Source organism: Falco biarmicus, chromosome 6, assembly GCF_023638135.1.
Source record: "Falco biarmicus isolate bFalBia1 chromosome 6, bFalBia1.pri, whole genome shotgun sequence".
NCBI classification, from domain to species: Eukaryota; Metazoa; Chordata; class Aves; order Falconiformes; family Falconidae; genus Falco; species Falco biarmicus.
In genome coordinates, this window is record NC_079293.1 from 72,652,518 (window position 1) to 72,668,872 (window position 16,355).

The 16,355-nt window shown below is 50.5% G+C and overlaps 1 protein-coding gene across 9 annotated transcripts in view; it reads left to right on the forward strand.

The window, feature by feature from the left end:
• Positions 1–16,355, forward strand: part of NCOA1 (nuclear receptor coactivator 1) — a 179,446-nt gene that overhangs the window by 102,922 nt on the left and 60,169 nt on the right. For all 9 annotated transcript variants that reach the window (XM_056342272.1, XM_056342277.1, XM_056342278.1 and 6 more), the window contains one exon: positions 15,137–15,243. In XM_056342272.1, coding sequence (XP_056198247.1) covers positions 15,158–15,243 — 86 coding nt within the window. In that variant the 5' untranslated portion in view covers positions 15,137–15,157. The remainder of the gene's footprint in view (positions 1–15,136; positions 15,244–16,355) is intronic.

Below are 16,355 nucleotides of genomic sequence, written 5' to 3' on the forward strand. Positions count from 1 at the left end.
GCTCTTGGGCTGTACGGCTGTTGAAGAGCCAGCGGTGGAAGAAAAAGGGCTCGGCTGGCCACCAGAATGCTAGTGGGCTGCAATAAATGTCTTTAAATGTTTGCATGGTGGAGGGGTCTCCATGGAGAAAAACGTGGATGTGTGGATGGGGTCACCGTCGTCCCTGCTCACTGTTCACGAAGAGGGTGAATGGTGACATGTTCGGTGGTGGCTGCTGTGCCTGGGCTCCTGCTCACCGCACCATCAGGGGTTAATGGTGGCTGCAGGTGGGGCAGGAGTCCCATCACAGCCACCTGCCCTTGCCCGAATGCTTTGCGTGGTGCTGTGTGTCTCTGGCAAATGTTAATTTTTGCCCTTACCCGACGCAGGATCTAGTTGTTGCTCCAAAAAATTAACCTGAACGTGATTTACCATCAGGTTTTGCTTAGTCCATAACTGGAGAAGGGAAGTAGAGTTAAACCAGTCCCTTTCTGGTGTCCCAGTCGGAGTGGCGTCCTGCTCCCAGTGCTCCAGAGGGATCCTCTCGGTTGGAGGGTACAAGGAGCTCTGGTTGACACCTCTGTCGGTGGTCTACACCCAGTCCAGGGGGTTTTGCACCTCCACCCCATCCTTGGTCCTCTCTGTCGGGTTCCTGGGTTTCTAGTAACAGACGGGACTCAATGGGTGGTTTTGGGGTGGAGAATTGAGCCCAGAACCCTTTGGGGTACACTTCAGCCGTGGGTAGCAGGTAAGGACTTTCAGGAAGCAGATGGTTACTGTAAATCCAGGTTGATGCATGCAAGGTGTCGTCTAACCGTAAGATTTTTTACCGTAAGATTTTCTACAGCTTTGTCTTCAGCAGTCAGGCTGTTTATTTATTTATTTTTAATTCTATGGTTAGAAAAAATGTGCATTTTTTTTATCCTTTAACCAAATCCTGGTGATGGCCAATACTTTCCCATGGGTGGTTAAACCAAGATAATAGCTACACCAGGTTGATAACCCTGCCTCATCTGTTAATCCTCAGTTAGAGATCAGGCAGTCTAACTAGGATTTTATAATGAGAGGGTGATTAAGGGGTTAAAAAATACACTCTTTTATAGTTTTATTTTTGGTGTGCTCGTTGAATCTTGGTTAGCTCTTCGAGCTGTCGCCTTCCAGACTTCTTCCACAGCAGCCAGCCGGCAGCTTGCATCTTCAGAAGTGGAGCTGTCAGTCAGAAATTTAGCATCAAGTCTAATAAAATTGATAAATTTATTCACAGGGAAACCACGGCAGTCTTTTGAAACGAGCTTTTTAATGCACTTTATAGTGCTTTGTTTTGGTAAGCGACAAGTTCTCTCCAGCAGATAAAACATCGGTTTGGAGACGAGGGTTACCTGGAAAGGTTTTCCCTGGTCCTTGCTTTTCCTGAGAGCTCGGAGGTGTTGGGGTTCCTGCAGCTCAGGGTGTTTGTTAGCATGTTGTGCGCAAACCTGAAGGGCCTCCTGAGGTTTTTCAGCCTGATGTTGGACCTGCCTCCGTCCCTGGGTGGGATGATAGTAGACAGCACCAGAAGACAGTAGACTGTCTTCAGGAAGCCTGTCCTGTTGGCGAGGGTATTGCAGCTCCTCTTTGGGAAGGTTCCTGCCGCTTCTCAGTGTGATTCATGTTCTTGACATTAAATGTCTTGATTTGGCTCTTCCTTGCCCTAGCAAGAGCCCATGGCTGTTGAGCTCAGGAGGGCCGTATGGAGGTGACAGCAGCGAGAGCTTCGCCAGACCATCGCTCTTCTCTGAGGTGTGCTGTTGGTGGACGGTGACGATGCCCCATCCCTGGCAGTGCTCAAGGCCAGGTTGGATGGGGCTTGGAGCAATGTGGAAGGTGTCCCTGCCCGTGGCAGGGGGTTAGACTAGGTGATCTTTAAAGGTCCTTTCCATCCCAAACCTTTCTGGGATTGTACACCAAAATGACATCCGACTAAGGTGAATGGATGTCAGCTTTTCTCAGGATGATGTCTTGCTCTGGCTTATTTGACCTTGCTGCCCTGCCTTTTTCTTTCCCAGTGAAGACTATTATTGAGGGTTTTTTCTGCCATCTCTCCTTTTCTACCCACTGAAGTCTTTTCACATTTTCCCAGCTCCCATTTGTGATCCTCAACATTTTGGCTTTCCTCTTGCAGACGAATTGAAGCTGGAGAGACTGAGGGAATAAAATAAACCTACGGAGCGGTGTGACCACTAGAAGTCCTATGGAGGGCTTAGGAGAAGCAGACCAGAGGTGACCAGTGGAAACCAGAAGTCTCGGGGGTAGCGGGAGAAGTGGAGGGCCACCTGTCCTGCTGCTTGCCGTGACTTTGGTTGGCTAGTGCCTGAAGCATCTGCAGATACTGCTGGTGGTGACCATGCAGGAGAGAGCAGAAGCAGTCCAAAGCGTTTGGTTAAGCAGGACAGATGTGAGTAAACAAAATAAAGCAAGAAAGCAAAAGAAAAAGGGGAAGAACTGAAACTGGCCAGAACTTCTGCTGATGCAGTAACCCACTTTTAGATATCTTCAAAGCATGGCTAGAAGGTTAGTCATTAGATCTGAGGTCTCAGCTGTCCCACCAGTTCAGCTTCTTGGCATTTTTCGTCTTGTCAGTGGATGTATTTTATATTGAGTCAGCCTGTGGTGTCTCCCTTTCTGTCTGATCCACCAGGACCCTCGAGTTTGCCCAGGCTCCTCACTCAGACACAAAGGTACAGCTTAATCCAGGAGCTTCCTTCCACCGGGGTTCCTCTACTGTTTGGAAACGTCAGCGGGTTTTGCTGGGCTTATGACTGAAGTTTACCCAAAATAAAGACAGATGTGATGGGCATCAGTTGCTGGATTTTAAGGAGCAATTTTAGTTTGCCGCACAGCAGCATAAATGATGATTAAATACACTTTGTTCTTGGAACGTGGGGAGTAGTGTGGCTGGGAGCTGTCAGGGCTGTCGTTTCACACTGTACCTTCCCCAAAATGTGTAATTTGGATGCACACCTGGAAGATGGAGTTGCTGGGTGTTCACCACTGGCTTTCACCGAGCTGCTGGAGGATTTGCTCTGTGGCTGCAGTCCAGCACTCGGGTTTTGTTCTTTAATCCATACATTTGAGGTATGCGAGGTATTATGCAGATACAGAAACATGTAATAATAAAATTAGAGTTGTGTGTGTGTGTATAGAGATAAATAAGTCCTGCACATTTTGGAGAGCAGGGACCTGTAGCCCAGCATCCCCCTTACAAGCAGGTCGCTGCCTGCAACCAAACACAACGTGGTTACACAGAGTACGGACCCTGACACCACTCCTGAAAAGGGCTTTTTTCCCCACTCCATCCTTCTCCCTGCCTTCTGGTCAAAAGCATTGGGCTGGCTTTGCTGGGGAAAGCTGTGGGCTTCCCGCTAGCCGAATGCCATCTCAGCTGTTGGGGTTCCTGTGCCGTGGTCCAACGTAGGATGCGCCGGTGCCTTTGCTGCTTGTGAGTTACAGGGATTTTTATGAAGCCACATGTGCTTGTGCTGCAGTTTTAATTTGTGCTACATGAGAACCTGATGTATTTGTACATTCTGCCAAATACTTTCATCTCCCCATAGAGAAAATTGTGTAATTGCAACGTGTAATTCACGAGCGCAATATGAAACTAAGTGTGTAATGTTCTGTGACTGCGAGGGAATTAGCCTTATTTTTCCCTTTCAGAAGCTGTATAAATTAACCCACTTTTCCTATCAGTTACAGGGAGAAAAGGTTATGCTTCTTGCCGTTCTGTTGTGTATCTTATCTCTGCTGTAAACATTGCCAAGTGATGCTCGTTGGCATTGAGACACGAGCAGCTCCGCGAGGAAGACTGTTAAATGATGGCAACTAAATTGTGTATCCATGTCTGGGTTCACCTTAGTTTGCGTTTGCAGCCTGTCCCTGTTAATAGAGCAAAGCAATTGCAAAAAAAACCCCAAAAATTACTTTTGCATTGAAAGAGCAGGCTTCCTGCTTGCAATGTAGAGGCAAGCATCCTTTCCCGGAGGTGGAACAGGCAAGGGCTGACCCTCATTGCCAGAGCCCACCACGAGCCCTTGCTCCTGTGTATTTTTAAGTAGACCATTACCGCTTTTACCATCCACCAGCTAAATTCCCCTCCCTCTCACTGGTTGTAGTGTACTTGGTGGCCCTAAAAGGAGGTGGGCAATGAGAAAAATTATGATTTATTATTAAAATTAGACACACTGAACCTTGACTTGCATTTTCAGTGGGTTTCTTGCATCATTGCTGTTTCTCCCTGACACCGTACATTCATTTATCTCACCTTGCTACCAGCCTTGCTGCCTCCAAAAATATTAACTGTGCTTGATGCAGCCTTGGGGGGAATTTGGTGGGGCTGTCGGTTCCAAACTGAAAAACAATGAAAGAAGTCCAGGCAGGATGGCATTGAAGTCCAGATCTTAAAGAGACACTTAAACCTCATTGCGTCCACCACTGTAGAGACCATTGCAACCAGCCCATGGCCTGGCTGATGGTTCTTGTTCGATGAACGTTTGGTTTTCACCTCCTGGGGATGGCTCCGTGGTTGAACGCCTTTCTTCTGGCTTTTGGATATGCAGAAATACAGGGATGCAAATGCTTGCAGAGTACGTGCTGACATTTGTGAGCAGCCCTATAATAAGGCAGTTGGCATGCTTTGGGAAAACAGCTGGTGTAAGAAGAAATTTGAATTTCTATTGGGCTTTTAATGAGAATAAAAAACAAAGCAGTTTTAATACTTGGAGGTCTTTACATGGGCTTAAAATACCCGATCAGGGTAATTTTCAAGAGAAAATGATGTGGCAGCGGCCTTTTAAATGGAGTTTTCCCATGGGGATAGAGGTGGTGGTGGTGCTAGTGGAGTAACTCAGGTGACACGGAGATATGACCAATACAGGTTGAGAACAGTGGTGGGTTCCCACCTTACCTAGCACAGAGGTGTCTGTCTCTTAAATGTCTTTCGTTGACTCATTGTGCTGCTGAAATGAATTCAGGCTTGGTTTTGTCTAGGATCTCAGGAAGAGGGTTGAAACGAAGGGGGGGAAGAGCTATGGCTGAGAGTAGGTGGGCACCTGTATTCACCCAAGTCTTGGAAAGATGTTGGGCTCCTCATCCAGAGGAACCTCAGCAGCACCATTTCATCCCCTGCTTGCTCGTTGCTCAGTCCGCTGGGCCCCAGGACTGTGGTGAGGCTCAGGGTTTCTCCATTCTGAGCATGTGAAGATGGAGCTGAGTTCAGATAGTGAGAACGCTGGGGAGTCACACCAAGGGTGTCCTGCCTGGGGATGTGGATAGTCCCAAGGCAGTGGCACAGTCCTACCCCAGCTCCTGCCAGCCGGTGGGGATTGCGGCCGTGGCTCAGGCAGGGACAGCGTCGGGAGAAAGGCGTTTTACCGGGGGTGCTGTTCAGAGCAAGCAACGCGAGCAGAAACTCGATGGCACTGAAATTTAGGTCGCTGTTAGAAACCTTTCTTTGGGCTGTCATTTCAGATGGCAGCATCTGGTGAGGCACTTGTGCTTGTTTCTAGTTGCTGGGTTTGTTTAAGTTGGGTACTTCAATGTCATCACTCATCGCTACCGCCGCTGCTCATCTCTTGAGTCAAGAATTATCTCCTGAGTGGCCACCTTCTTGGGGAGGGCTTAGGAGGACCTACAGGGTACCATGTTCTAGCAGCAAGATCTTGAGCTGATGCTCAAAGTTGCTAATAATTAATCAGCAGCATTTCAGTGCTCCAGAAATTAATTTGGAGAGATGAGGGGCAAGATGGCACCTTCTGAGGGCTTTGTTGGAGCTGGTGGGCTCTGTTCCCCTCACCCCGAGGGCAACAGCATCGAGGACGGTGGCACAAAGCAAGTCATCCTTTTTCTTTTTCCTGTATTTTTGGTACTGGAGTAGGAGAAAAACTTTAGTTTCCATGGTTTTGTCTTTACCCACGATTCATTTTGATTTGGTTTGGTGTCCCATCGTTCTTCCAAACAACCCCGGAACAGCTCAGAAGGTGAATACTAGAGAGTTGGAACAGGTAGCAGAAGCCTTGGGTGATCGTTTACTCCTGAAAACCCTCCATGGTGCAGGATGATTCTTCCTGAGCTTATTTGCTTTATTTTGGGGGTAGGTGGGGTGGTTTTTTGGGGCTTCCTACTTTCTAGCTGTCATCCCTGTGTTTGGAGCAGTGTCACAAGTGCCATGCAGTAGCACAGAGGTGTCTGGACACAAGTGGGATGCCAAGGGCTTAGAAAATCACATGCTGTGACAGTCCCGGCCCCTCTGAGCACGCGATCTAATTAAGACAGACAACAGATGGCTACGACAAACAGATGTGGGTGAGCACCAGGTAACAAGGAGATGATTGCAATTAGTGTAATAAGCAGCACATCAGTTATCTCCTGTCTGTTGTATTTTAGCTGAGGTGAGTTTTAAAGAGAGCTCAGGAAAATAACAGTGTGGCATTGTGGATTTTCAGAGGTCTCCTTAGGCATCAAATATTGATTGCCCACAGCTGGATTATTCATTTTCATCATGCTAAGGCAAAACCTTTTCCCATATTTTCCCATTCATTTGTAAAACAAATTGGCTGCTGGAATTATCCCCGGGCTAAAGGGGAATGACTGCTGTGGGTCTTTGAGTTGCAAATATGATAGAGATGACGGGCGTATTAAAATTCACACCTTCTCTTTGGACCATCGCCTCTCTAAGGATGATCCTTAGTCTGCAGGACATTGATTTATATATCTCTTTCCCTTCTTTTTTGTGTTTTCTAGGGATCATGTAGAGAGCAAGCACTTGCAGAGCCGGCATGTGGCTGGCCTGTGCTTTCATCCCTAAGGAATTCACTGGGATGCGTGTATTTTTGTTACTGTATGCAAAATTCCCTTTGGCTGAATAGGTTCAATTTTATGGGTTGTACGGCCCATGTTACCTTTCCAAAACAAAAGATTTCTTGTGGACAGAAAGTGATGGAGAAGCCTGGATTTGGAGAGCAAAGCTCATCGTCTTCATTGTGCAGCATGGAGTAGTTTTTGGTGCTCAGAATTAAATTACAAGAATTGTGGGGCCCTGGAAAGTGGGATTTAGTGTCTGTGTCTGCCCCGTTAGTATGAGGTTCATTCCTTCCCATGGCTGCTCTGCAGAGGACATGGATCTGTAGGACCTGTGGGTGAAGGGCTTGGTTCCCAGTGCTGGCTGGCCCCCTGTGGCCACCCATGGGTGGTTGTGAAGCCAAGGGCTACTCTTCTGCCCCATGGGCACATCAGCTGGTTGATGTTTCCTACCTCATCTTCTGCAAAACCTTCTGCAGTGGTGAATGCAGGGTGGGTTTGGTGCCAGGAATTCACTGTTCCTCTGGGATGTTCTCTTAGGGGCAGGGAGCAAACAGGATCTACAAGGTGGGAAGAGGCCTTCAGCTCTGCCCCCAGCTCCTTGTTCAGTCTGGAAGAGGAAAGAGCTTCTGGGAGGTTTGGTGCCATGTCGTGGACCGCTGCTGGCTGGGGTGATGCGTGGCCGGGGTGCTCGCTGCATGCTGGGGCTTTGCACTGCAGGGTGCCCTTCCCAAGAGGGTTCAGAGCAGTTTGTAAATAGTAAATCAATTAATTCCCAGGGTTTGCCAGCACTCGGGGAGCTGCTTGTTTGACAGTTAGGAGTTTTCCATCCTCGTGTAAAAAAGAAGGAAAAAGTGTATTGATGGACTCTGACCCAGTAAACAGCTCATAAAAAATTAAACTAAACTCTGACTTGTTGTTCCCTACATCATATTTCCAAACTCCAGCGCCTGTGTGTGCCCCCTGGCCGGGGGCGCCGGTGCTATGCTCACTGGGCTGCAGCCACCATCCCTGCCATGGGAGCGGCTGGACCCTCAAGATGTTGGTTTGTGCCTCTTCTTCCCTCTGCGACCTGTGACGAGTCCCCCGGCCCCCTGCCACAGCCCCCAGGGGGATGGGAATCGTGAGGCAGAGAAGTGAAATTCATCTTCAGAAACATTCTTAGCTGTTAAAATGTTAAATCTTTCGTAACATTAATCTCTTGTGGGTCAGTCGAGTTTTTGATCAGTGGCTTTTAACCTGCATTGCATCAGCGACGTTTAAACTTATTTCCCTCGTGGCGTAGCAGGAGTAGGGTATGGAATGGGGGTCACCTGCCCAAGGCCACCTGACCTGCCATGGTCCTTTCTCCTCGGTGCCAGTGGCAGTGGAAAGCCTCTCCGGCAGGGTGTAGGCATCTCACACGTCCTTCCCGTCCCCTGCCCCGCAGGACTGGCAGGTGGGTGCAGATGCGGGGAATTGAGATGGCAGGCTTTCGCTTGACCGCATCCCCAAGCTGACAGCTTTTATTAGCCTGCTGCCTCTGCAGAGCCGGTGATAATTAAGATTTCTGCACATCCCGCTTATCTCCTAGGAAGGAAAGCAAACGTTGGCCCTCCGGGCTGGATGGACACAGGGGCATCAGAGCGTGCTGCCCTCTCCCTGAATTCACCCTCCTTCCAACAGCACGGGCTCTGCTTAAAGAGGGGATGCAAGATCAGGCAGGGTGGATCTCCCCGCTGCCTTCACCTCGAGTTTTCCCCCAAGGCCAGTGAAAGTAAATCTTTATTCATCAGCTCCCTCCTCTTACAGCCCAAACGACTGAGGAGATGCGGGCTCAAGGTAGGGTTGCTGCAAGCCCTCCTGGGGACCTTGAGCTTGTCCCATCCAACCTTGACTTGAGCATCGTTGTTGCCGTAATGATGGAAGCGTCGCTTGATGTTGAGAGGAGATGTTCAGGCCAGGACGAGTGGTGGGAACCAAGAGAAGCCCGGTTGTCCACGCTTCCCAGACTTGCAATGTGTGTCGGATAGGATGTCCCAGAGCCAGAGGGTCCATCTGGCAGCATCTCCCCGAGGGGCAGGCAGAAGAAGATGAAGGGCTCGCAGGCTGGGTGAGAGGCAGGAGGAAACAAAGCAGGGAAACTGGGGTAAGGTACCAAGAAAAGAGGATTTAGTTGGAAGGCAGTCGCGTCTGCAGGCTGGAGCGATGGCATATGGATACATGGATTTCTGCCCCCGCCCTTCCCCCTCCCCCAAGGAGTGTTTCACAAAACAGATGTAACATTTGTTTTTGACAACTTCAGCAGCCAAAAACCCAACATTTAATCAGGACTTTGCATCTCTCTCCTTTTTTTTGTTGTTGGGGATGAGGTCAGAAGAAGTTCTTTTGAAAAAAACCCACCCCGAAGCTACCACACGCGGTAGGTTAGCGAGTGACTCGCTCTCTCACTCATTGCCTCTTCTCTATCCACATTATGGCTTCAGCGTGTCTTCTGTAATCTGCAGAAGTTTTTAAAAAAATTTAAAAATCAAGGTTTATTGTGACGCCAGCGATGAAAGGAGCAGCTGATGATGAACTTGAGAGGGGAACAATATAGACGTGTCCTTGCGACACTCCAAGTATGCTCTTAATTACCTCTAATTGAGACTGCTTACGCACAGATGGGTTATATTTTGATGATAAATAGCTGTAATATAAGGGACTTTTCCAACATTGTTGTTTTCTTAAAAACAGCCGACTAATTGTGTTTCCCTCCGATAGATGTTAGTGTTATTTTGTAAGTGTTTTTTGGGGTCAAATTCATCCAAAACGTGGGAAATACATTTTGGAAATAGGCAGTTTGTTAGAATTGAGTATTGGGTGGCCAGCTCTGTCTTCCACGCTGTCAGTTCAAATCACTCGGGCTATTTGTGTCTGCTAGAGGTAGTGATGGCTGTCTCTGGGAAGCTTTTGGAAATCGTTGGCATTATTAGGAGAACAGAAGCATTAAGCCACAATAATTCACATCCTTTTTCTTTTTTGTTGTTTTTGTTGATGTGGAAGTGGTATTTGTGTCATGATCCCCAAGGTTGCGGTGGAATATGTATGTTGGCTGGTGCTTCATCCTCCACGTCAGGGCTCTGGTCTCTGCTAGGATATTTGTAAGCATCCCAAAAAGCAGCGTCGTCTTCATTCTCCAGGTGGACACTCCAGTATGGCACGTTGTGGGACCGATGGAAAAGGAGAGAGTGTGGAGTTGGATATCAGAAGTAGTTTCATCTGCCTGGCCATGGATAGGGCACTTCAGCTCCTGTACTTTGTACACATTTCCCCTCTCCTTTTTTTCTTGGTCTTGTAATTAGTCTCTTTGAGACTAATTCATCTCTGGTGAGCAGATGCAGTGGTGCACCAGAGTGCTGGTAACAGGACGAGTCAGGGATTGGTGCTGTATCCAGATCTGTGGATTGGGGGAGCAACAACAATGTGGATATGAAGAATCACCTCTGCGAAGCTCCAAACCTTTGGCCTGGCCAGTGGCTTGTGTTCAGCCTTGGTTTAGTTGGAGCTGGGAAGCTGCAGTCGGTGTTACGGGTGCTTGCTTTGCTGCTAAACACGGTGCACATCACAGCTTTGCTCATTGATGCCACTGCTGCAGGACCAGGGACTTGTTCACCAGGTGTGTGCAAGACCAGGCATGAAACTGCTGGTTGCAATTATCCATCATTGTGGAAAAAAATACCGCTCTACGTTTGGGGTTTGCACCGTGACACAGAGTTTCTTCAGAGCAGGAGGTTCAGGGCATCTTTGGGGTGAGATTTCATCCACATGCATCGGGAGGAGGGCAAGAGGCCAACGCTCTTTGTGTTGATGCAGCACTTAGGTCTTGCTCCTGTCATGGCCGAAGGGCTCCCAAGGAGCCCTGGTGAGCAAGTAGCACCAGTGGGGACACCAGGAGCAATTTCTACTGGACTTTAACCAAGATTTTTGGTGACTTGTGACAGCAGAGGCGTATTTGGTTTAGCAGAGGTCTGCATCAGAGAACCCCTGTATTAAGCCTGGAAACTGCTTTCCCCCCACCCCACCCCGAGCCCCAGCTGAAATAATTAGCTTGTTTTCATTAAAAAAACCTGGCTGGATGGCCAGGCCCAACGAGTGGTGGGGAATGGAGTCACCTCCCGCTGGTGGCCGGTCACACGGGGTGCTCCCCAGGGATCCGTGCTGGGGCCGGTGCTCTTTAACATCAGTGATCTAGACAAGGGGATCGAGCGCAGCCTGTGGGTGATGCCAGGCTGGGGGGAGCGTCGCTCTGCTGGAGGGTCAGCGGGGGGGTCTGGGCAGGCTGGATCGATGAGCCGAGGCCAATTGCGCGAGGGTCACCCCGGGCGGTGCCGGCCCCGCGCTGGGGTCACACCAGCCCCAGGCAGCTGCGGGCCGGGGCCGGGGGCTGGGAACTGCCCGGCGGGAAAGGGCCGGGGGGGCTGGGCGGCAGCGGCTGGGCATGAGCCGGCAGCGAGCCCAGGTGGCCGAGGCCAGCGGCACCCTGGCTGGTGTCAGCGATGGCGTGGCCAGCAGGGCCGGGGCAGGGACCGTCCCCCTGCGCTGGGCACCGGTGCGGCCGCCCCTCGAGCCCTGGGGTCCGTTCTGGCCCCTCACTCCCAGACAGAGCTTGGGGGGCCGGAGCGTGTCCAGAGCCGGGCAGGGGGCTGGGGCAGGGGCTGGGGCACCAGTCTGATGGGGGGGCTGGGGGGTCAGCCTGGAGAGGAGGGGGCTCGGGGGGACCCGATCGCTCCCTACAGCTGCCTGGGAGGGGGCTGCAGCCAGGGGGGTCGGTCTCTGCTCCCAGGTCACAAGCGACAGGACAAGGGGGAACGGCCTCAGGCTGCACCAGGGCAGGTTTAGGTTGGAGACTGGGAAACATTTCTTCACCGAAAGGGTGTCCAGCACTGGGACAGGCTGCCCAGGGAGGGGGGGAGGCACCGTCCCTGGAGGGAGTTAAAGGAGTTATAGACATGGTGCTCAGGGCCATGGTTAGTGGTGGGCTTGGCAGTGCTGAGTTAATGGTTGGGCTTGATAAACTTAATGGTCTTTCCAACCTAAACCATTCTATGATTCCATGATTGCCATCCTGCTGTCCTTCATCTGCCTCTGTTTTCCTAAGCCAGCAGAATATTAACGTTTTTACAAGAAGCCCGTGTTTAGAAATCAGGTTTCCCGTGAAAGAGCCACAGCGCAGGCAGCGGTGGCCAGGGCTGCCTTCCACTGATGGCCATGGCCTTGCCCTCCGAGGGGATAGCAACCCCTGCTCCCGCGCTGACCCAACAGGGCTTTCAAACTGACTCACCCCCGTTATTTTTAGACCAAATGACATTTTTTGGCTTGTCAGCTGTGGCACGTTTTGCCATCAAGTAAACTACTTGTACAACAAAAAGGAGCATTGAGTGTGTTACATGAAGGGCTTAACTCAAGGCTGGGATTTCAGCTGAGGCTGTGATGTTGTCCTTAATTCACCTCTCTAGGGCATATGGTCACTCCTGCCAAGCTGCGGTCCTGCAGTGGAGCATCCCGGTGGGATGGCTGAGTACCTGCCTTATCCCCACTCAGTTTTTTTCTTTTAATTCAGCTGCTGATAGGAAAGATCAGGACCTATAAGCGATGCCACTTCCAGAGACTCAGTGTTTTGGTGAGAGCAAGTTAAACCTTCAAGAACAAGGTTTAAACCCCAGGAAGCTTGTCTGAAATCTCAGCAAGCCCTTCTCACCCAGAGCAGATGATGCAGCACTTTTAGTCTTCCAATCTCTAAATTTTTCAAACGTTTGCTTTTTTTCCCTCTTCCTTGTATTTGCTTTGGCATCGTTCCTTCTTGCAAACGTGCCAAAAACACGGGGGATGAACTCAGATCCCTGGTCATGGCTAGCTTGCTGGCATCTCTTCAGGGTTTCTTATTTCAGTGGACAAGCTCTCGTGCCTGCGGCATTGATCACCTGTGCTAATATTGCTAAAATGATTTCAGGAAATGCACTTGACTTAGCACCGGTGACGCAAGTGTTAGCAGAAATGCCCGTGTGCTGCCGAAAGACAGGTTCTTTCCCCGCAGCACCGTGTGAAGTGCAGATATTTCATCTGTCTTGGAGTAGAGGTTTTCAATGCTGAGCGTAGAGGTGGGTCACTGACGGGGTGGTGAGACAAAATGTGTAACAGCTCCTGGACACTCAGTCATAGGAGATAATGAAGCTGCTAATGGTGGTTTTCATAGAACCACAGAATGGTTTAGGTGGGAAGGGACCTTAAAGACCATCCAGTCCCACCCCCCGCCACAGGCAGGGACCCCTCCCCCCAGCCCAGGCTGCCCCCAGCCCTGTCCAGCCTGGCCTTGAGCCCTGCCAGGGATGGGGCACCCACAACTGCTCTGGGCAGCCTGGGCCAGCGCCTCGCCGCCCTCACAGGGAAGAATTTCTGCCTCATCTCTCATCTCCATCTCCCCTCTCTCATGTAAAGCCATTCCCCCGTGTGCCATCGCCACCTGCCCTTGCCCAAAGCCCCTCCCCAGCTTTCTTGCCGGCCCCTTTAGGCACTGGCAGGTGCTCTAAGGTCTCCCCGCAGCCTTCTCCTCCCCAGGCTGAGCCACCCCAGCTCTCCCAGCCTGTCCCCACAGCAGAGCTGCTCCAGCCCCTGAGCATCTCCCTGGCCTCCTCTGGCCCCGCTCCAGCAGCTCCGTGTCTCTCCTGTGCTGGGGACCCCAGAGCCGGACGCAGCGCTGCAGGGGGGTCTCACCAGAGCGGAGCAGAGGGGCAGAGCCCCCTCACTGACCTGCTGGCTGCGCTGCTCTGGCTGCAGCCCAAGGAACGGCTGCCTGGCTGGGTTCTAACGTGAACATTGGGGTCTTCAAGCAGCCAGACAGTGGAGGAGATGGTCACAGCTGTGTCCATTCCTCTGCACAGCTCTGGGGTCAGCAGGGGCCTGTCTGCGGATGTGGTGTGGGACTCAGGAGGACATTCAAAAGCTGGTGGGACTTTAATCATCACCTGTCTGAGCATGGAATCAGCCAGCGCCGATCATTTCTGATGAGTGGCAGTCTTGTACCGGGCTGGGTAGCAAGTGGGAGATGCTAGACCACTGAAGGCATCCCACCATGCTTTTGTACAAGCTGAGCAGAACATGGGGGGAATCTGGGCTGTGGGAACTATGGACATGTCTTTTAGGGTTTGTTTTATCACATTCTGTCAGCAATTTAATGCTTGTTAAAATTCCAGCTTTTAGAAAGTTATGGAAGAAATGATGGGAATTAAGTTTAAGGACTTAGTCCTTCTATCCTCTAAGCTATAAACATTTTGTCCAGGGTCCCGTGACTTTATTTCTCAGGGGTTGTATCTTCTCATCATCATTAACACTTCTAAAAATTAAATTAAGAATTTGGAAGGTGGCATTATTCAATGTTGAATTATTGTGGTTACTGGAAAAATCACTGAATGACTCTAGCAAAGCAAGGAAAGCAATGTGACTTCTGGACCTTCTTTTGTTGCTTAGACCTCTTGTTTGGCATGGCATGGCCGAGTTTACCCAACAGCTGTTGAAATTACACCCTTAAAATAATGGTGAACTGTCTGTGTGTTGGAGAGAGCTGGAACCCTGGAGGAGCCCAGTGTTGGGACTGGCCAGGGACTGACCGTGGTGGGAGGCTCTTTGCCAGGAGAAGGTTGGGGCTGGGAGGACCATGCATGGGAGGCAGCCTCAGTGGGAAATGGGGAAGGGGTTCGTGGGAGGGTGTCACATCCCGTTAAGAGATGAGTCAGTTTGCAGCTCTAATTAAAGCCCAGGCCATGTGCTGAGGGGAAAGGAGGTGGTGGGGGTGCAAGAGCGCAGACACAATGCGAGGGGTGGAGTGTCCTTTGCCAGCCATGAGTCAGAGGAACTGGGGGGAGATGGCAGAGGAGATGGGCTGAAGGAGAAGGCTTGCAGGAGAAGGAAACAAAACAAAAGCCATCAAACACACATAAACAAAGCATTGAAACAGGCTGTGTTTAGACAGTTGTTAAAACGCTGTAATGGCCAGGAAGCAAAAATCTGTGGGGGTACAGGGAAGAGCTCATCTGTGATGTGGAGGGTGGTGGTGCTGGTGGTGAGGGCTCGCCTGGCCAAATGGTGACCGGGGGACACCAAAAGGAGGGTAACGTGATCACCTGTTGTCTTCCATTCACACCGTTTCCTTCCCAAACGAGGCATCAATTCAGTGAGGAAGACTTGCGCTGGGTTAGTTACCCCTTCAGAGGTCACTTGGCCGATGTTTTCTGCCTCTGCCGTGGAGGAGCCGCTCCTCCTGCTGCTGCGAAAACCTTGTCCTTACCCTGTCTGTCTTTGGTTCCAGGTGCAAAGTAGGTCAACCAACATGAGTGGCCTTGGGGACAGCTCAACGGACCCTGCCAACCCCGACTCTCGGAAGAGGAAAGGCTCGCCCTGCGATACAGCCCAGAGGTATGTGCGCCGCTCCCAATCCGTCCCCTGCCACGGCTACTTTGCCATTCCCACTGCGTCGCTCCGTCCCGTCTGCTCGAGCAGATGGAGCCGGGTTTCAGCCACTCGGAAACGTTCACACTTCCCACCAGAACTTCGCTTTGCTTTTAGCGGTGGCTGCGGTGGAAGATGGAGCATGATGGAAATGCGGCTCCCCATCTGCTCTGCTTGTTGTTAGGTGGCAAATGATGATTAGAGGCTCGTTATCAAAGTTAATGTATTGATTTTATGAACTGAGAGCACTCAGAGCATCAGGAATGCTTTCTCGGGGTAAATTTGGGGCAGATACTTCTGCGAGGTCTACATCTCAAGCCTTCTGCCTCTTCACAGCATATTCCCAAGAAATCCGTGGGTTTGTAATATTTGGGAACTCCAGCGGAGACCCTCTTACTCCACAATACAATTACAAAACAGAAAATATTTCTGTCTGAACTACCTTCATTTCTGTGTACTGATGCAGGCTGCTTCAAAGCTCAGCTCACTGCAGAAAGCACCTTTAGCGGATGACGGAGGCTTCCCATCCCAGCTACCATGCTGCCCGATGGAGGCTGGAAAGTCCTGGATAAGAGGCAGTTGTGATCTTTCACAGGCTTTTCCAGGTTCCCTGTGAATCCTGTGCATGTTTTTTTCCGTCGTGGTGTAGTCTGTTGGTAAGGGTGAATGTACAGAGCTGAGGCTGACTCCGTGTCTCTGCTGCCTGGGATGCTGTTTTGGTTGTCATCGCAGAATAGTGACGTGCTGAGCAAAGCCCAGGTGGATTTTTTTATCCCTTGCAGCTGATACAGGATATTCTAGACAATAAATGTAAAGGCTGCGGCGTTCCGGTAGAAAGACATTAAGTGGTTGGTTGAGGATTTCTGTTTATTGCAGGTTTTGGTTGCAACATCTCCCTTCTGTAGAGTTCACACACACCTTACAAAGGCTCTGTGGGTCACGGCTTGGCTGCGCCTTTAAGTTGCAGAAGACATTTTGATGGCACTTCTAGCTGTCTTATTCCTACCAAATACTTCTGTGATCATGTGAAATATTTCCACTTTCTGACTGAGTCATTTGAGTCAGAACTCTGCAGCCCT